General features: G+C 41.2%; 1 protein-coding gene across 6 annotated transcripts in view; it reads left to right on the top strand.

Moving 5' to 3' along the window:
- The window catches only part of LOC111859609 (ras suppressor protein 1), a 52418-nt gene that overhangs the window by 10788 nt on the left and 20231 nt on the right, over positions 1 to 21399 (top strand). For 3 of the 6 annotated variants that reach the window (XR_011989955.1, XM_072710793.1, XM_072710795.1), the window contains exons 4-8: positions 5015 to 5179; positions 7635 to 7753; positions 9156 to 9238; positions 9603 to 9717; positions 15391 to 15523. Coding sequence is in view for 5 of the 6 variants with exons in the window: in XM_072710793.1 (XP_072566894.1) it covers positions 5015 to 5179; positions 7635 to 7753; positions 9156 to 9238; positions 9603 to 9717; positions 15391 to 15523 (615 nt within the window). In the remaining variant the exon portion in view is untranslated. Of the gene's footprint in view, positions 1 to 5014; positions 5180 to 7634; positions 7754 to 9155; positions 9239 to 9602; positions 9718 to 15390; positions 15525 to 21399 lie in introns of those variants that run through there. The other 3 variants (XM_072710794.1, XM_023842427.2, XM_072710796.1) reach the window with 3 other exon arrangements.

Raw genomic sequence — 21399 nt, 5'->3', positions numbered from 1 at the left:
TCCGCAGAGGGGGGGTGGTGGAGGGAGTAAAAAACAAAGAAAAAAGAAAAGGGGACAGCGACTTGTTCCAGAAGCTCTGCATCAACCTGCAGGGCTGACCTTTATTATACCGTACCTGTGCAAGGCAGGCTATCCATTTATCCTCATTAACTCACCAAGCTTTGTGCAATACAGAATAAAATTCTAAATTAATTTCCTTTTAAATGATTTGTTATTGACCTATGACTTGGAGTTTTTTTTATTTGCGTCTGAGACCCAGGTATTGCTGGGCAATATTAGCCCACTGGGAGAAGCCTTACTGTCTGAATATGACTGGGCTTAATCTGCCTGGGGCTACAAGCAGAGGTGAAGGTTTAGTGTTTACAAGGCAAATCCATTTGACAGCCGATAACTATGCAAGTTTTGAACTCCAGTTATTTAAGATTCGTTTAACATGCCCTGTTGTGCTCATTAATATGCCGACCCCCCTAAATTCAACTGTTTTTATTTGTAAGTTTTCCAATTTCTTATCCTGTATAGTGCTCAGTTCTTATCTTCCGTGATTTTATCATTCATATCTGCTTCACTTCTAAGCCTTTGGTTAAAGACTGTTTATATCTCCTTGACTCCTTGACTCCTTACTCGGTTTCTGTCACGCCCTGCTTGTGAACATGGACATGCAGTACTCTTGATTTGATGCTGCCTTTAGGTCTGCCAGTTCATAACGTTTAAATAGCTGATGCTTGCTTATCTGATCACAAATCCAAGCACGATCGTCCCCCCCTCCCCCGTATCATGCTCACGTTGCACCTTTGTCACCACCGTGTGACTTTTGTGTTACAGAAAACAGGAATAAAAAAAAGCATTAGCACACGGCACAATGAGACTCGTGATTAATGTCCATGTTTTGTGGTTTATCTGGAGTCGTTTTTGGCGTGATGACACATGGCCCTCATAGATCTATCATGTATGCAATGCAATGATTTTCATTTAATTGTGCTGCACATATAAGAAAATAATCAGGTGTTTTACCAAACGTCTCATACCTTTTGTTGACATGTTGCATCCAGTTGATCCTAGATAGTAAAAACTGCAAAGACTGCACAGACCGTCCCAGTGAGGCTGAGGAGTGTGATCACATCCTCTGGTCCCCTTCTTAAAGATTGGGACGGCCACCCCAGTCAATCCAAAGCTACTGTCCCCAATATCCACACAATGTTGAAGAGACATATCAGCCAAGACAGCTAAACGACATCAAGAGCCTTCAGGAAATCTCAGAGATGGAACCCACACCCTAATTCCCCCTCCTGAGTTGCCTGACAATTTGCCAGAATCTCTTCAAGGCTGACTGAAATTAGTCCTTCATGGCCTCACCGAGTTCCTTCCACACCCAAATATTTGTCACAGCAGCTGCCAAAGCCAGATACTGCTTGGCCTGCCAGCACCTGTCAGCTGCTTCAGGAGTTCCACAAGCTAACCAAGCCAGGAAGGCCTCCTTCTTCAGCCTGATGGCTCCCTTTACCACTGGTGTCCACCACCGGGTTTGGAGGTTGCTACTGTGACAGGCACCACCAATCTTATGGCCATAGCTCTGCACAGCTACCTCCATTGGGATGCAAGAGAAGTTCTGCCAGTGGTGAGGCTTGGAGATCAATCGGACAGGGGCTTCTGCCAGATGTTCCCAGCACATTTGACTGCCTAGTTTTTAATGGTTGTCCATGATGACCAAATTTTCTCTTAGCCAACAACATCAGTCTCAACGCCTACCTCACCAATGTCACACCGCTGAATTTGCTTGAGTACATACAAGTTTACGTAGGCTGTACTTTATGGAACACCCTCAGAGTTTACACATCAAATTTGTACATCTTAAGTACCTATCACATGTTTTATTTTTAGTGAGCCAGATCATTTGGCTCAGCTCAGTAGTAAGAGCTGGCTCTTATTGACTACCAAAGAGTTCTTCATTGAGTACAATTTCAAGCTTTTATAATTCAGGCTGCAACCCATCCCTGATAATACAGGATCATCTCTTACTGAAATGCTTACACAGAATGGGTGGTAACTCTTTGTATGATTTGGCCAGAATTAGCAATGTTGAACATAGTAAGTTTGTGTTTCACTACGAACAGTAAACACAGCACATCTGGTCCTTATGCATAAATGTATCTTACAATTTTAATGCTACTGTGTATTGAAATACATAACGTACGGTGACCCTTGAACAACACAGGCTTGGACAGCGGGAGTCAACTTTTACATAGATTTTATTTTCAATAAATATATATATTTTTCTTGTGCAGTGTATGTCATAAAAGCATAAAATATGTATTGGCATATATTTTTCTCTTTAACGTAAATACAGTATGAGTTACATAAAAAGTTTATTTTTAAAAAAAGTTAGTCTACCAAAGAACTGTGGTTCTGCACAGTTTATAGAACAATGCTAATAATCTCCGCATGCGTTGGAAAATCGTTATGAATTTCTTTTTCACATTTTTGATGTATAGTGGTAGTGATAGGTATATCTACAAACGGCACAGCAGTGGTTCTGACGACAATCCTCATGATGTGATGGTTGCAGTTCCCAGCGATGATAATGATGATGATCTAATGAGTATCGATCATTCAGCTCAAAATGACTAAAAGTCAAACTTGTAATCTGACAGATTGAAAAGAACAAAATTACATTTTGTTAAAAATTGTCATTATTTCAAATCAACACCATGAGGGTTTCATCAATTCGTACATTTTGTGTCAAAGGATGCATAACTCAGAATGAATGGTATAGATTGCCATGGACTGTTTTAAAATAGATGGCATCTATGCTATTGAGCTCATTAGGTAAGCGATATGCTACTTTCTCCAAGCTGCTAACTCTGCAAACACTGGCTTACCTCATATAAGTTCAAAGTCAATCCTGAAGAATTTATAGCCTTTTTTGCAGGGCAACCTCATGTAAAAAGCACATAAGCTAGAGTTACCTAGGAGGTTGCCTTATGGGTAACCTGGAAAAGTCCTTAAAATTGACCACTGCAGTCTTACTATGTGTTTGGGTCTACCAGGTCTATCCAATACTTTTCCCTTCCATCTGGTCCAACTCACCACCAGGTGGTGATCAGTTGATGGCTAAGCTCCTCTCTTCACCTGAGTGTCCAAGACATGTGATCGCAGATCTGATAATACGAAGACAAAATTGGTCATCGAGCTGCGGCCTGGGGTGCTCTGGTGCCAGGTGAACCAATGAACACGCTTATGCTCACACATGTTCTTTATGGACAAGCCGTGGTTAACACAAAAGCCCAATAACAGAGCACCACTTGGGTTGAGATCAGGCAGGGCGTTCTTCCCACGGCCTGGCTCCAGGGCGGGGACCCGGAGTCACATAGTCCTTGATCTTGTTCTTCATAGGAGTTTTCTGAATCGTACTTTGTCTGCTCCTAGGATCACAGAGTTGCGCAAACCCCTCCACCACGATATGGTGGTAAATCGCGAAGGGGTTGGGCCATTGTCGCATTTTAGAGGAATGTACATGTGTGTTCCATCTGCATAACAATGGTAAGAAATATTATATTTCTGATAAATCAACCCCAAGGTAGTGGATAAAGGGAAAACAATGCAGTCTGCTAAAATTAGCACTCAGGTCAAAAATTATGGTGTCATCTTTGATTCATCTCCTAAATTTTAAATCTATTTTATTTTGCATTTTTTCTTACTCTGTACAGCACTTTGGTACAACTTGCTGTTGACTTTCAATGTGCTACATAAATAAATTTGACCTTGACCTTGACTGTCACGCATGTACGGGGGCACCGACCGGGGAAGCAGGCGCAGGAATCAGGAAATCGAGTGAACACGGGGTTTATTTGGAAGAAGACAAATCAGGAACATAGAGTAAACAAAGGACTGATGTCGATGATCAGACTGGGGAAACATACTCTAACGCAGACACACAAGACTAATTAGACACAACTAGGAACAGCTGATAACACGAGGATTCCACATGAGGTAAATGAGGGGGCGTGGCACACGGGAGGATCGGATGACTGGGGCGTGACCTTGACCTTACGCAAGGCCCTTAGTTCCAGTGGCTCCAGAGACCCTGACTGATCATCTCTTGCATGTTGCTTTGCATAAAGGTTTCCAGTAAATGTAAAAGGCCATGCTCATTAATTTGGTGTCACATAATGCTCACATAATGGTGTCCTGCAGGTGTAATAGTAGAGAAGGACGTGGAGTGCTTGAATGAGGTCCCTACTCTGAATTCCTTCTGCTAAAATCCAGCTATTAATGCATTATTTTATTAATGTTTTCTCAGATGTGTTCTCTGCAACCTTACGCTTTTTTTTTTTTTTGAAAAAGACTTTCGGTGGATGGCTGTAATTTAGAAAACGTTACTTTAAAATACGAACAATAATGCTGCTGATAAAGCCTGTGTGGATTTGGTGGGTCCACAGTATGACAGACTGATACCAAACTCCCCCTTTCACTATCTGGCTCGCTGCAAGATGGCCACGTTTTATGGATGATCCAGGCAGCTTCATAACTTTATAAACATTAATATTTATTTATAGTTGGGCTAGATAATATGGCCAAGAACAGTTATCATGACAAAAAAAACACAATGTAAAGATTTTCCTTTAGGATTGGGTCACATGATCGTGGCAGTCAGTGCTAGAATAACCTCTGGCCACATTTCCTGTGCTGTGTGGTATGGTAATGCTGTGTGTACTTTTCAGCCAAATCGTCTATGTATCATTGACCACTGAGACATTTTTCTGTAAACAGTGCCTTGGGCAGTTTCACTGCCCCTGTGTTCTCTGCCTCATTAAGTTTACAGCAAGTTTATATTCAGGCAGATTGCATAGGGCATAAGAAACATACAGTACATGGCCTCTGATTGGCTATTAGTGACGCTCTCTGCGTCAAATTCCACCTTAATACATACAAACCAATTTTGGGGGGGTGAATCTTAACTAGGACCATATACAGTAAACATGCTGGTTCTGCTGTGTGTCTGCTGTGTGTCTTTGAGTTTTCTGTCTCTCTGCCTGCCTGTTCCACTCCGTCCATCTCAAGACCTTCCCCCTTGCATTGTTGATCTGAGGAACCTGGAGGTGCTGAATGTCTTCAACAATTATATTGAGGAATTGCCCAGCCAGATCTGCAGTTTGAAAAAGCTGAGGCATCTCAACCTGGGGTGGGTGTCCTATGTTCCTTACAGTTTTTCTTCTCTAGTATGTTCTACGCTGAGTTGAGCCAACTGCTTCTCTAATCAATCTAGTCTAATCAAGATATTGTGTGGGAATCAAAACGTCAGCATAAATTTTTGGTATCCCATTCCGTCTAACATTTATGGTGGCATTTCAGGATGTTTGCTTGGATAACCAGGATGTAGTTAACAGGTATATTCCAGTAACCAATAAAAAATAGGAAAATTAAAAAATGAATTAAGAAAATACAATTTTTGGCAATGTTTACTGATATAAAATAATACTTCTGTCTCTTGCACGTCTTCTCAAGACTGAGACAGCAGACCTAATGGCTTAGCTATAAACATATGGTTGAGACAGTAACTATTAAGCTAAGGAGGTCTTTTCAGCCAAGCCCCAGAGAGTAACGTCACTTAAAAGTAAACACCGAAATGCAGCACAAGTTCCAAAGAACCATCACTGAAATAATGTGGAGGTTGTTGGCCTGCCTTTGCTTGGAAGGCGGACCCCTCAGCTATCCATCTCACAATCAGCACTTTCCTCAGCTGTAGCATCACACCACAATTAAGTTGCGCATGAGATGGAGGATGTAGCCCACACCTTATGGACCATCTTACCCGCCAATCAGAGAGTCCATTGTTCTTCCCCTTAAACTGTAATTTTACCATCTCGGCTTAGCAATGACTTAAGTTAAGTTCCTTTGTTTGACAGCAGGGTCACTTTGTATCAAATCCATAGTCATTCAAGCGTGAGTGTTCAGACTCAGCAATTGCCAGCTTGTGTCAGATTAAATAACAAGGAAGTCGTTTGATGCTAATTGTAGTAGTAGCGAATGAGCTTGCCCCTGATTGCCAATGCTGGATTCCCACTTACCCGCAAGTGGTAAAGTGCAAAGTTTGTACAGATTTGCTATATAACTGAAAGCCAGCCGCGGAGGTAGTTGGCCCCTTAGGAGATTTCCAGGCACAGTGGAATATGTCATGATATTATATTTTATACTGTATGCGTTTACCCTAAAATACGAATGAGGGAAAAAAAAATATGTGGAAGGTTTATCATGGACAGTAGAGTGATCTTATTTCCATTGGGCACTTAGACAAGGTCTTTAACCATTAAAATCCGTTCCAGTGGTGCCGAATAAAATGACTGACCTTGTGCTTAGACCTCATCCTTCACTTTTACCAGGGTCTGTGTGTTTCAAAGAGGAGAGCAAAATGGGATATTCTTATGTAGAGGGACTGACATAACAGGTACGCAAATACGCATTCACCTTTAAAAGTGGTACGTGCGGCAATCGATTAATGTAAAAGCACAAATATGTATGTATTTTATGCGCATTTGCGCCGATATGACAAGAAATTACAGTGCATTATAACCTCTATACCACAAATGAAGTACGAATTAGCATATAAAGGTTTAAATGCACGATAATTTCTTGTCATATCAGCAAAAATGCACATAAAACAACAATCGATTGCCACACGTATCGCTTTTAAAGGCGAATGCGTACTTGGGTACCAGTTATGTCAATTCATGTTTATGTACGCTGTATATTTCTTTTCTTCTTTATTCAGTTTTGTTAAATTTTTACCTTCAAATAGGATCTTATTTCCATATTTCATGAATAGCATATGTATACAGCACTGGAAAAAATTGAGACCACACCATGTTTTTTTTAAGTAACTGCATTGTTAAATCCTGGTTTAATCCTGGTTCTGCTGCAAAAAGGCCACACTGAGTGGCAACTTGCTTCTGGGCTCAAGATTTCTAAGACCGCAGTACACAAGAACGACGTGAAGCAGAAGACACTGGGAACGACCAGATACCACCTAGGTATAAGGCAGAGGTGACTCTCTAATGCCAGAGATGACCGCCAACTTATCCAGCAGTGCCTCATGAATTGGAGGATGATATCAAGTGACCTTTAAAAAGAATGGGAAACATTAAGTGGTGTGGAGTGCACTGTTAGGCTCCTAGAAGCAGGACTGAAGTCCCATAAAGCCAGGAAGAAGCCCTTCATTAATGAGAAGCAAGGAAGAACCAGGCTGGAGTTTGCAAAAAAATATATATTTTACAAAGAAGCATACCCATAAATTGAGAAATTAGTGAAAATAAATTGTTGCTGTGGTCTCTTAATTTTTTCCAGAGCTGTATATACACCACTTTATCATTTTCTTTTGTAATAGGTGAATGTGTAGTAAATAAACCTCAGAATCCATTGTCATGGGATTTCAAAGGCACACTAATTATGTGAGCTGGATTTTTCTCCAGCACACCCTGTAAATCCTGCAGGCTTCTCATTACTGCATCTGACCTGAAACCGGGCACTTAGAGCATTAGTTATATGCGAAACTTAGCTAATAGGCTAATACCAGCTAATGTTCAGTGTGTAAAATGGTATATGGGGCTTACAGCCCACTGACCCATCCTGTGCGTGTTCAGCATGAACAGGATGAGTGCCTTACCACAGGGCTTCGGCCCTCTGCCTTCACTGGAGATCCTGGATCTCTCCTACAACAACCTGAGCGAAGCTTCCCTACCTTCCAGCTTCTTCTACATCGGTGAGTTTCCTTTGCAGAGATGGCACTGTTCCTTCTTCTCAGCTGCTACTAATCAGTCCGCATTCTCCAGTACACTACACACACTACAGTCCTCATTTACTCTTACTCTGCAACCCCATATTCTTACCTGTTCCTCCAGCACATAAAAGCAGCATTGTTACTTGAACAGTGAATTCATTCAGATTATTTCATTTGAAGGTCATTGGCTAACTCTCTGATGCAGCAGAAACCCTGAATGAGATGTGTTTCATAGTAATCACTTAATGAAACCGCAGCTCAAATGTAATCAAGGCTCGTTTGATGCCCTTCCTCCGTGTTCATCATGCTGTTTTTAAATTCGGGTGATGGCAGAACTTCAGAATTGCATCTGATTCTGAAAGAAATCTGATTAATGAACAGAGAAAAGGAATCAGAGGATGGAAACAAAGAAGAAGCGTTTGGCTAGCTGCACAAAAGCACAGAGGCTTACAAATCCTTTGCCAATGAAAAAATGGCACTTTATGTTTTAGAAGAAGAGACTCAGTGATACATATACAGGAAAATTATGTCTCTGATACCAGGAAGTTATATATATTTTGTTATTTAGACCGCTTTGTCTAATCTGTATTACCCACAAAACAGTATTGTGTCCAGGGGTCATTTTTATCTCAACACTTTGTCATTAAGCTTTGCATTAAACCAAAACAGAAAATTCTGCAGGGCATGAACCTTTGTAGTGTGTCTCAAATACTAATAGTTTTCAGGGTACGTTTTGGGTTATGACATTTTTTATAATTGAATGTACAGATAGTACCTGGGTTAAGAAAGCCTGACTCACGGACAACTCGTACTTACAAACAGACGGCCTTTACAGTAAGACTATTATCTTCAAAATCCATGTTAAGTACAATGGTTCATAATAATGAACACACGTATAACTTTGTGCCGCTTGTGAAAACATCGTTCAGCTTCAGTGGTTCATAGGCTCAAGGTACAGTGCAGTACTGTAAACAGTTACCTTTATTACTGTGTAATTATTATTATTACTATGAACTATATTATTGCTTTACTCACTTACCTTCACATTCAGCATAAAGACAGACTTAGGGAATGTATCATGTTCGTAACCTGGGGACTTCCTGAATGTGATTTTGTGACATTCCTCATGCCAGACATTCTTTGCCAGGTTGGAAAAAGGGCCTATTTATTTTCACTTGTTTTACAGAATTTTTTTTATCATCAAGGAGTTTCATTGGCCTGTTCTAAAGTCTGTCCACAAATGCTCCCACGTGTTTCCTCGAATGCAGAATGAGCATATAGTGAGCTTGGGGGTTTAATCTAAGGGTGTAGGCATGGCTGTAACCAAGCCCAGAGCCAACGCTCCCATCAGCATCTCCAGGCTTATATGTCTCTCTGCTTGTAGTCACCCTGCGGGCACTGTACCTCAGTGAGAACAACTTCAAGGTCCTGCCTCCAGATATTGGCAAGCTCAACAGGCTACAGATAGTGAGTGCTGCACCTCACTAACAGCTCATTTAGCTTGTATGCTGTTTGTTATGATTGCTAGGTGGCACGGAGTGTGGCATTGTGATATTTAATTTCCAGTTGATCTGGCTTCCTGTGCCTTTGCATGGTCTCGTATGCAAAGGAAATAGGGTACGTTTGTGGGTAAAAGTAGCATAATTTGCATTTAGAATTCTAGAGATAAAATGCTTGACCAATTGGAAATTAATGCTGGCAATCATTATAAAACTTCCATCTGTGGATTGATTGGAACTGAATGCTGTACCCTGGTTTACAATAGCTTGTCTGACCCAGGACAGAGGAATTTAATGATGTCGTGTGTGTTCCTGTGTCCTGGTCCTTACAGCTCTGTCTGAGGGACAATGACCTCATCTCCCTGCCCAAGGAAGTAGGAGATCTGGCCCAGCTGAAGGAGCTACACATCCAAGGGAACTGGCTCAGCATTCTCCCTCCTCAGTTAGGTAACATTAACACACAGGCAAACTACAAAAAAGCCTATACAGTTTGGCTGCTTTTACACTAAAGTTCCGGAACTTGGTACCTGGTACCTGGTTACAAGTTCCTGGGCCGTGGTCACTTTCATATGTGACTTTCACACCGCACAACAGGAACTGGGACCTTTATGCTATATGAGTGTGGGAGATGCAAAATGGTTGTAGTTTAAACACACTTTTATACAAAACTATACTGCCACTCCAAAACAATGGAGGATGAGCAAGTAGTATTGTTAGTTATTGGGGGGATTGATCATGATCAAAATGGGCCACAGCCTTTAATTTATATTTTATTTATACTCCTAGTACATGTTTATAATGCATATTAAATGTGGTGAGACGATTGATCTTTCATTTTCCATAGAATAAAAAATGATGTAATGTTATTCCATTAATGAGGCAAATTTCACTGCCGGCACTGGCAATATTACACAAAAGTATATTGGCTATCAAATGATTTTAGAGCACAATAAATGTACTGTAATTTATGTACAAAAATAACTGCATATGCTCAATTTTTACTCTGCTACTTCTAGCTCATTTCACTACATTTCTGTGTAACTTCCAAGTCAGGGCCCATGTTGGTAATCAACCAATCAATAAGTTATCTCTGTAAGCCACTCCAGAGCAGTTCGTGTTCAATGAAAAGTACCTATTCTGGAGTAGGGACTAAAAACGGGTTCTGGAACTGACTCAGAGAAACTGCAATCAGGCTGAGATACTGCGGTGTGAACACGACAAAAGTGTCTGCATGGTTCTTTAGGTAGATGAAACATTACAAGTATACAAGTGTCTAACTAGGCGTAAGTGTGGGTAGGTTGAGCTTGCACTGAATTATCAGTAACAAGTGCAAGTTACCATCAGAGCAAGATCCATACCAGGGCTTCTTAACCTTTTTGAGAGTCCGCCCCTTTTTTGGGGCATTTACATAATTTGTGAATTTTCTGTTTTGTATTTTTCCACATTATCATTTGTTCTTCCCTCTCTATGACTATTCTCTAAAAATCAATATATTTTTGTGCTTGATTTTGGGTCTAGTTGCCACCCATCCTGTATTCAGAGTTGCAAGCTGTCCCTTATTTTTATGGGATCATCCTGAACTGAAAAATTTAAATGCAGCGTCCCATTTTAGACTACATGGGACACGATTAGTCCCATATTTTGCAAGCACAATTCAATAGTTAGGGGGCTAGATGTGTTCCTGGAACAGATGGGTCTTGAGGCATTTCTTGAAGTTTGAGAGTGATTGTAATGATAGGATGTAGATGGTTTGCTCATTACACCATCAAGGACCTGCACATGAGACATGTACTGAGTGACACTTCCTGTATGGTGCTGGAATCTTCAGGAGGTCTTGGCTTACAAACCACATTTTGAAATATTTGCCAGTCAGTAATGGTTAGTAATGAGATGCAGTAGTTTAGAGAGATGACAAGTGCCAGGATGAGAAGGTCCAAAATTCCTCTTGTTATATAGAGCAATTAAGCTCCAGGACCCCCTACCTTTGACCCTGATCAGGATGAGCATGTTGAAGATGGATGGCACATATGGCCGAGTCCTCACATGTAAAGCGTTCATTTACCAGTTGCTGAGCAGGACCAAGAGAATTTTTGTATTTGCTCTACAGCAAAATCATCACCTGTATCTTGCTGGGACAGTTAAGGTTACCTTGCTCAAGGGTCCCTTCCTAAGCAAAAAAAGTGTCCAGCAACACATATCCTGGGTCCTACTAGAACAAATTCCCTTCATAGCAGTAAGCTCAGTTTACCGCAACACCTGGGCTGTTGCTCTTGTGGACCCAGCATGAAAATGGACAAGACGTTCATAACGGAAGACAGTAAGAGCAGTAACCATAATGATGAGTGATTCAAACCTCCAAACTTCATAGAATGTAGAGCCTGAAGAGTTCTGTTGAAGTTATATTGTATTTGTCTTGTCATTTGGGTTATCGGATTCATTTATTTTCTGTTGTAGACAAAACATCATGTCTGGAATAATAATATCCAACAATCCATCCATCAATACATCCATCCATCCATCCATCAGGTTTAGTCTAATTTTAGTCAATTTTTTAGTCATATTTTTCTCAGAGAGGTTAATGATACTGAAATGGATGCTGCTGAAGGATATTTCTCCTGGCTGTATAAATTCCCTTAAAAAGTAAGCAAACCTAATACATAAGCAGACCTTATACATAAGCACACCCTATGATGCTTAGTTAACTAGGCTGAGAATGTGTTACTGACTCACCATACTTCTTTCATGTATTAAAACGTTAAAATTAATACATTAATTTTTCCTTCACAGGTGATATTTATATTCTGCATACATCAGTAACACACAGGGGCGCCACTAGCAATTTTGGGCCCTATGACAAAATATGAGGTTGGGCCCCCCTACGGTAACTTATTATTAATAAAGCAGATCTCTGGGGGGCCCTAAAGGGCGTGGGCCCTTAGAATTGTCCCAACTTTCCCCCCCTTTGCGGCGCCCCTGGTAACACATACTTTTCCCTATTTCATTTTTGTTATTAGGGCATTAAAACACCCATCAAATTTAACTGTATGGCCATTTTATACTGTAATAATTTCTGTTATTAGGGCATCTAAACACCTGTCAAACACGCATTTAACCGTGTGCAGAACCTTCCTTCACAATTTACAATAACCCTTCTTCAAAAACGGAAAACGCATTATGCAAAATGCAATGCAGTAAAACTGCTGAAATTACAAAAAAGGGACATTAGTCTGTCATTAAGTGCTAAGCATTAATCTTGTGGGTCTTTCCTTCTGTTCGTTCTACTAGATACAGTTTACTAATCTCGGTTTAGTTTCAGGAAGATACTGATTTCCAAGATGACCCTTGCACATGTGTGTTGTGTGTGTGTGTGTTTGTCCGCGTGTATCCCTGAATACCAAGAACAGTTCGTAAACAAATTGAACTTTTTGCACCTTGCTAAATACCTCCCCCAGTTTTCGCCTCACCCCGTGTCTTGTGCTCTCCTTGGCTGCGGCTCGTCGCCGGACTCATTGCCCTGCAGTCACAGCGCCTTTCACACCTACAGGATTCGGCGACAGGTCCAGATATTTAGCCCGTCTGACGGCCGACTGCAATGCATCGTTGACTTCGTCGGGTCGCGTTGTGAACAGTTCACAGATAGTGATCGAGTGCCGATTTGCCAGCGCCGATCGTACGCCGATTTGCCTCAGATCTGGGGGTTTTGTCGGCAATTTCCAAAAACTGTGGCGAGCGTAAAATCATTCAGTGTGAACCTAGACAGTTACTGTATACTGGAAGCGGCCATTTGCGCAGACATGCACCAAGCAGGAAAAACTAATCATCCAATGAGAAAGATGCATAGGGATAGTGAGAATTGGTACATGCACTTGCAGATTTATGTGTCGGTAAATATGTAGGTAAATGTGTAGGTAAATGTGTAGGTAAATGTGTAGGTAAATGATTGGTTAAAAAGAATAACAACCAATGCTTTAAGATGGCTGCTGTGCTCTAGGTTGTCTGCCCAAACAGAGCCAGCAATTTCGTCTCGTGTTTACACGTTGGAGCATAACAAACAGAGATTCACTGGCCCTCCAGCTCCTATCTTCAGACAAGTATTCCTCAGTCTTTCACAGCTGTGATAACACATTTGTTTTAAAAGATATGTACAGCTGTGCATGACAATGAAAACTCACACTATGCTTCCTAATAATGCCACCAAAGGGCAGGATGTACAAGGTGAACACGCTTAGACCCAGTGAGACCAACAGGGATATGCAACCATCATAAACAGCTATAAGCACGTTATTCATGACTATTACGAGTGCGCTTTCAGTACTATGATTTGGCCTAAACTCTGAACATTTCATTGTCGGTGTTTGCAAAAAACAGGTCCGTAATTCGCCAAATCATTGGGATCCAGATTTTTATTCTTCAGGATGGGTCTGACAACAGCAACTTTGAGTGAATGTGGGACATACCCCAATCTTAGAGATGAGTTTATCATATGAAGCAGTGTACTACTTATTAATGGTGCAATCTCTTTAAATAAGGCATGTCTGTAATGTTAAAACACTTTCTTTCCAGGCAATCAAGAAAATTTAGTAATACACCACTTTGGTTTTAGTGTATGTGTGGTTAGTTTAAGCTCACAAATTTGGTCTGTTTACTAAGATGTGTTTGTTTTTTTGTCTCTAAGTCATTTTTCTTAATGGAGCAACACAGTCAAGACTGCTACAAAAGGCCTGTTCAACCACTTGGAACACAAATTCAGATTGTTGTGATCCAGCAGTTTTTAAATTTTGGGCAGCTTTAGCTGTGTTGAAAAATGAATGACTAATAGGATGTCAGTTTTTGCACGTGATGAGGTTACCTCCAATCGAAAAATACTCTCTTTTTGTTTACAACACTAGCCTATAGCGACGGGCGGACTGATTATTCCATTGTCCTATAGCGTCTGGGCAACCTCCCCCTTGTCCTCACTTATTGGCTGCTCTCCCTGATAGTAGTCAATACGGTGCTCCTTATAATATATAATAATGTAAACATTTAAATTGCAAGGGGAAAAAACTGTTTTTTAACATTAGAATCAATTCTCAAATTCAGATCAAAGGAATCAATGTTTCCATACTGGCCTGCCTATTTGATGACAGGGGGCAAGTAAAATTGTTTGCAGTAGTTCTGGTTGCTTGTGTTTATGTTTGTTTTTCCTCAATTTGTAGGATTTTATAACTATTTCATAATTATATTAAACTGTGGCTATGCATTAATGTTTTATTTATAAACATCCATCCATCACCATAATTGCTTAATCCTAATTGGGGTTGCAGGGGGGATTGGAGTCTATCCTGAGGACAAGGGGCACAAGCAGGAACCAACCCTGGACGGTCGGCAACACACCGCAGGGCACATACACTCACAGGGCCAATTTAGACTCACCAATCAACATGCCCTGCACACTTTTGGACCGTGGGAGGAAACCGGAGTGAACACAGGGAGAGCGTGCAAACTCCACACAGAAAGGATCCGGGATCGAACCCAGGACCTTCTTGCTGTGAGGCAGCAGTGCTAATCACTGCACCACTGTGTGTATAGATTATGTACAGCTGAACATTTCATATATATTTTTTACATTCCACAATATGTTGTACGTGTACAACTGTGTACGTGACGAATCAACCTCTTGAATCTTAAATCACCCTGCTACCCTATTTATAAACGTATTGTTATATAATCGATATCCAATACAAATGCAGTTAAAAAAATAATAAGCTGTGTTTTTTCTATTGCTGTTTAACTGATAATAGATGCAAATGCTGCCATGTTTTCAAAATTAATTTAGCTTTTCCTGAAGTACTATCTGAACTTGACATTGTGAAGTCTAAGGTCTTTTAGAATTGGATGTATCCAGTACATTCGCCTTTTACTTTTCGTGACTCAAAAGAAACAAGGGAAAAAAAACATTGTCGCTAGTGCATGTCACCAGTTTGAGAATTTCTTTCTTTTCATTCCTGTTGCGAAAAGTTCCCAACGTGTTTGGTGTGAAAGTCTTTGATCCGTCAAATTCACATCCGAATATTTTGCAGATTTGTGTAATTTCTTTTTGCATCCCGTTCGGTGTCTTACACCTGACCCTTTCCGCAGGTAACCTGGATCTGACAGGCCCTAAGCATGTGTTCAAGGCAGAGAACAACCCCTGGGTGATTCCCATTGCCAGCCAGCTGGAGATGGGCACATCCAGCGTCTTTGAATACATCCGCTCTGAGACTTACAAGTAGTAAGTGATCCCTGCCTGTTGGTGGGTGCTGCGATTCAGAGCATGCTCTGTCAGTAGGCGCACTGGGGAAGCAGATTAAGGCGCACACTAGGATTGTCAGAGCATCCTTAGAAAAAGTACTGTCACTAAGCAGATTGGGAAAGTGGACCATCACTAGGCATGCTCAGAAAACACTGAGTGACCACCGAGAGAGCAGACTGACACTGAGTACACATTAAGAGTAGCATGTGGTGTGGTGGGATGGTTGGAACGAGCTACATGACACCCCTCAGCCTTTCTGCAGTGCTGTTATTGAAATGATATTTCCCATTTAGATCTCCATACATTTTATTAAGACTCTATACAAAGTCCAAACACCGGCTGCTCACGCAGGGTCATCTTATACACCAGCCTAAATGTGAGAATGATCGAGAAGCATTATTTCCGTAGATAAGTAACGATAAATGTCCTGAAGAAAGATACAGATTAAAACAATTACCTCAGGCACATGTTAACCCCACGTTGCTTATCGAGTGAAATGTTTGCTTGTGTGTAGCATCCTGGAGCCCAACCTCCCCCCCCTCAGGATTACCTCCCTGCAGGGCTGCTGAATCACTCTCTGTGGGGGTATAATTGCTCATGCAAGGCTGAGTAGGGGCACGTAAGGCAACAATGTGGGGGCGTGTTATGGAGCACTGGCTGCTCCTGCTATGGACCGACACCCACCCCCCCACACACACATGCACGCGTGTATGACTGCTGTGCCTTGCTCTGGGGGTTTACCTTTGACTCCCATTTTAACGTAAAATTATATGAAGACAAATGTTCTTACAGGACGGCTATACAGAGTGTATACACCATGCTTATGTCTGCACTTATATATGCATTGAGCTTGTTTATATGCATTGAACTTTCAGATGCAAATATTAATCACAAATTATTATTATTGTGCCACACTAATGGCAGCAGTACAAAGAGATGGTGGCAGAGGTGAGATAGGTGACTCTTGGTATTAGTGATAGATATGTCCACCAAAGAGATGGTGGCAGAGGTGAGATAGGTGACTCTTGGTATTAGTGATAGATATGTCCACCAAAGAGATGGTGGCAGAGGTGAGATAGGTGACTCTTGGTATTAGTGATAGATATGTCCACCAAAGAGATGGTGGCAGAGGTGAGATAGGTGACTCTTGGTATTAGTGATAGATATGTCCACCAAAGAGATGGTGGCAGAGGTGAGATAGGTGACTCTTGGTATTAGTGATAGATATGTCCACCAAGAAGATGGTGGCAGAGGTGAGATAGGTGACTCTTGATATTAGTGATAGATATGTCCACCAAAGAGATGGTGGCAGAGGTGAGATAGGTGACTCTTGGTATTAGTGATAGATATGTCCACCAAAGAGATGGTGGCAGAGGTGAGATAGGTGACTCTTGGTATTAGTGATAGATATGTCCACCAAGAAGATGGTGGCAGAGGTGAGATACTGTAGGTGACTCTTGGTATTAGTGATAGATATGTCCACCAAGGAGATGGTGGCAGAGGTGATATAGGTGGCTCTTGGTATTAGTGATAGATATGTCCACCAAGAAGATGGTGGCAGAGGTGAGATAGGTGACTCTTGGTATTAGTGATAGATATGTCCACCAAAGAGATGGTGGCAGAGGTGAGATAGGTGACTCTTGGTATTAGTGATAGATATGTCCACCAAAGAGATGGTGGCAGAGGTGATATAGGTGGCTCTTGGTATTAGTGATAGATATGTCCACCAAGAAGATGGTGGCAGAGGTGAGATAGGTGACTCTTGGTATTAGTGATAGATATGTCCACCAAAGAGATGGTGGCAGAGGTGAGATAGGTGACTCTTGGTATTAGTGATAGATATGTCCACCAAGAAGATGGTGGCAGAGGTGAGATAGGTGACTCTTGGTATTAGTGATAGATATGTCCACCAAAGAGATGGTGGCAGAGGTGAGATAGGTGACTCTTGGTATTAGTGATAGATATGTCCACCAAGAAGATGGTGGCAGAGGTGAGATAGGTGACTCTTGGTATTAGTGATAGATATGTCCACCAAGGAGATGGATCCCTATGATTTTCTCGGCAATGCTGACAACTTTGTATAGTGTAAAGTACTTGTATAGTGTTCTTTATCATCGAAGAGTAGATGGTGTGCTGAAATTCTGTATGTCACTACATGCTCAATAGAGCAACCTGAGGGAGGTGTAAAGGCAATTTCCCCACGGGGATCAATAAAGTATCATTTATTTTATTTATGTTCACCAGGTCACATCATGTTTATCTGGGTCGGTAATAAAACTTTAGCTTCAGCCAGGCTGGTAACTGGTTATACTGGTGATCATTGTAATAAAAACTAACAACTACTAACAGCAGACAAAATATTTCATTTTAGGGTATTGGTTAGGATTATTGCACTTAAATAATAATTAGAATCGTTAACGCTGGTTCTTGTCTGACTATTTTGTGTTTTGTGGAAAAAGACAAAGTTTATATTTTTATATATATTTTTTAATGATGTAATTTTGTTGTCTGAGTTTTGACTGATTGGCTGAATTATGAAAAATGAAACACTTTTACGATTATTTAGAATACTTTCTTGCACCAAGGATTTTTGTGAAGCCAGGGACTGCAAATTGACCGGTTTTAAATCTAATATAACAACATGTGCACATTGTTTTAAAACGTTTCTTTTTAAAAGGAAGGCAAAACTAAATGCTGTCGATATAATCAGAAAAGATGCTGACACTTTTGAGAATATTTTACTCTTTGTCCTCATTATTTCATTCGGCCATGGTATGAATGATTGCAATGCCAATATATTCTCCTTGATCGGCCCTTCAAAGTACAGAGGTATCTGTAGGGCTCTCTTGTACCGCTGGGTCTTTATGCCTTAAAACTGAGGTGAGTTTCAAGTATCAGTTGGATAGAACTTGGTCATGCTTTGCACATAGGTTCTAATTTGGTAAGCTCTAGAAGGTTCTGTAAACATTCCGCTTCTTCCTTGTAACTCAGTGCAGACTTTGAGGAGGCGGTGTTGGTACACTTGTCTTCTCTGCTCAGTTTTTTTTTCTGGCAGAAGTTTGCCTCCCTGGGTCTTTTGACGAACAGAAGACATCTTCTGAAGCAGGCTTCACTGCACCCATGGGACGGACCTCACCAAATATTACGTCCTGCCCCTCATGTCCGCCTGACCCTCCCGTCTCCTCCTGCTTGTTGCTCCTCGTTAGTCCCTTGCATTTAAGGAGACTGTCACATAACGCTAACGTTCTGGGAATGTTTGCTGTTAGCTGGGAAGTGGGACTGAAACACAAAATCAGATCAACCACAACAAGCCTACACCAGTTACCCAGCACACCACCAGCGGATCTCCAGCTAATCCATTAACCATTAACAAGCCTGTCACCATGCCAACAACCAAGACAAAAACCCAAGAGTAACACAAACAAGCTAAACCAAGCTCTACAAACTAGGCTCTGAATTAAAAAGAGTTCTGAGCCCTATATTCTAAGATCAATGATGACAACTGTTTAAATAACATTCAGAAGTAATTATAGCTCAGAGCAAGATAACGCTGACCAAGCTCAATTACCTGATTGCCAATGCTGGACAACAACACTGAAAATGAAACCTTTTAATGGAAATTCATACTGTTAATAGTTATTAGGCACTTCCAGGAGGGTGACTGAGGGCTTGAGGGCAGGATTGTGGGTGTGTATAAATGAATGAGTATAAGAGTATGAGACTGTGTGTGCATACACACCTGCTCATAAACAGTTTCTTAATTAGAATTTATGAGGATGACACTGTGAAAAATTAGATATATTATGCTTAATGTGAAGGAGTAATGAGCTCAAAACATCTGAATTGGTACAGAGCAGGATACTGACCAGTGCTTCTGTCAGTGAGTAAGGAGCAGACCCATGTAATACCACATAGCCTCTAGACCCCTATTATTCAAATCACGGTCCTCGAGGTCCGAGCCCTGCTGGTTTTCCAGCCTTCCTTTACCCGTGAGCCAGGTGTGAAGCCTCTGACCAATCAGAATCAGTCATTATTAAACTAACTACCTGGGAGAACTGAAAACAAGGCCTGGATTTGGAATCGAGGTCCAGATTTGAAGAGCCCTGCTCTAGACTAATTGTTCATTGGGGTGGGAGTTATTGTTCACAGGAGTTCCTTGTGGTGGGATTAGAGTTACCATCATCTTCAAGCGGCTACTGCCGGCATTATTAGGCCCAGGCAGATTCAAAAGTTTGCCCACCTGACATACATTTTTCATGGGCAGCCTATTAGCCTGACAGAAAGGGATACCCAGGATTGATGGAGAGGTGTGGAAGCCCCTACGTGTTTTAATGTCTCCTAAGTTCTGCTGTGGTACCGCTGTAGAGATTAATCCCCGCCATGTTTTATTCACGCTCTCTCACGCTTGTCAAAAACAACAACAACAACAAACAAAAACACCTTCTAGTCAGAGCTGTCTGGAAAATGGATCCCAGTGACTCTCCTCAGATTTTCTTGCAGCATAGCTTCAGAGTTCTCCGCACTCTCGGGGTAAGTTGATGGCATTGTCAGAGCAGATGCAAAAGGGAGCTGCAGTCTCATTGAAACTAACTAAATAGTACAGGACACATTGGCACATTTAATCCTAGTGTATAGGATTCAGATCCTGTATCCCTGATTTAAGGATGCACCACTGCTCGACAGTGTCTAAATGAGATACAGTATGGTAGAGCTCCACCTCAGTGCTAACAGTGGAACTGTGGTGCAGCTCCGAGAGCTACAGACTGGCTATTACCATGTTGGTCCATTGGGTCAGAGGTTGTTTTAATAACTGCAAGCCAATTAATTGTATTCCCAGGACTCCTCTGTATTAAATCGTGCACACAATTTAAAGTTCCCACAAAATACTAAATCCAAGCTCACATAATCCCTAAAATGTGCTCATTATTTACTTTTTTGTGTCTTGCATTAGCTATTTCGAGCTCTCAAATTCATTTTCAGTTTAATTAAACGTAATGTTTTGGATATTTATGTTCATGCCTAAATAAAAAGTGACTACAAAGCCAAAAGCTGGAGTAACGTGCACGAATGCTATGGGTTTTATGTTATTTAATGTTTATTTGCTTAATTTGAGTCCCAGTCGAACCTGGTATTATTCGGGTAGAAATGGCACTTGTACTAGAACTGGTCCAACTAATTCTACGGCAGAAATTAGGCACTATTCTTAATTCTAAATTCCATGCATGCCTTGACCCTTCCACATTCCAAGGGTTAGGAGTGCAAGTCCCCCACCATCTGGAAAAACAGGCTAAAATTTTTCGGTCCCCTTGGACGAGCAAAGCGAAATGATGCGAGAAATGCGAAATAGAGAGATCATTGCGAGATACCATGTGAGGGGCTGCCATAAACCTGCTTGCCGTCCTCCAAACCAGCACTGTACATATACTTTATGCATCTGTGAGTTATTTCTGAGTGTCTCCTGCAGGCCTTTGCGTGTGGTCTGTGGCTTTCGCAAAACTCCCAAAATCCGTGATGGGGAAAGCTGCGATGCAGAATGGTCAGCTGTATAATTATAATTATTATAATAATAATTATTAGGTGATCAGTGATCATTGTTGACACACCACAGCACACAGTGCACAACAACGAAATGTGTCCTCTGCATTTAACCCATATGTGACATGGTGACATAGCAGAGGGCAACAGAATCAGCTCATGCATATGCATACACCTCTGGGCCTATATCTTTTTACTAATGCATAATATGTCTCCCATTCCAAATATATTCTCATGTACTTGTTTTAATGGGCAAAAAGTATGCTTTGGGGTCATTTAGTTACTATTTACATATTTACGTATTAGGTGATTATTTGTAA

This window comes from Paramormyrops kingsleyae, chromosome 4, assembly GCF_048594095.1.
Source record: "Paramormyrops kingsleyae isolate MSU_618 chromosome 4, PKINGS_0.4, whole genome shotgun sequence".
Classification (NCBI taxonomy): Eukaryota; Metazoa; Chordata; class Actinopteri; order Osteoglossiformes; family Mormyridae; genus Paramormyrops; species Paramormyrops kingsleyae.
Note: the sequence above shows the minus strand (reverse complement) of the source record. Positions and strands in the feature narration are given on the sequence as shown.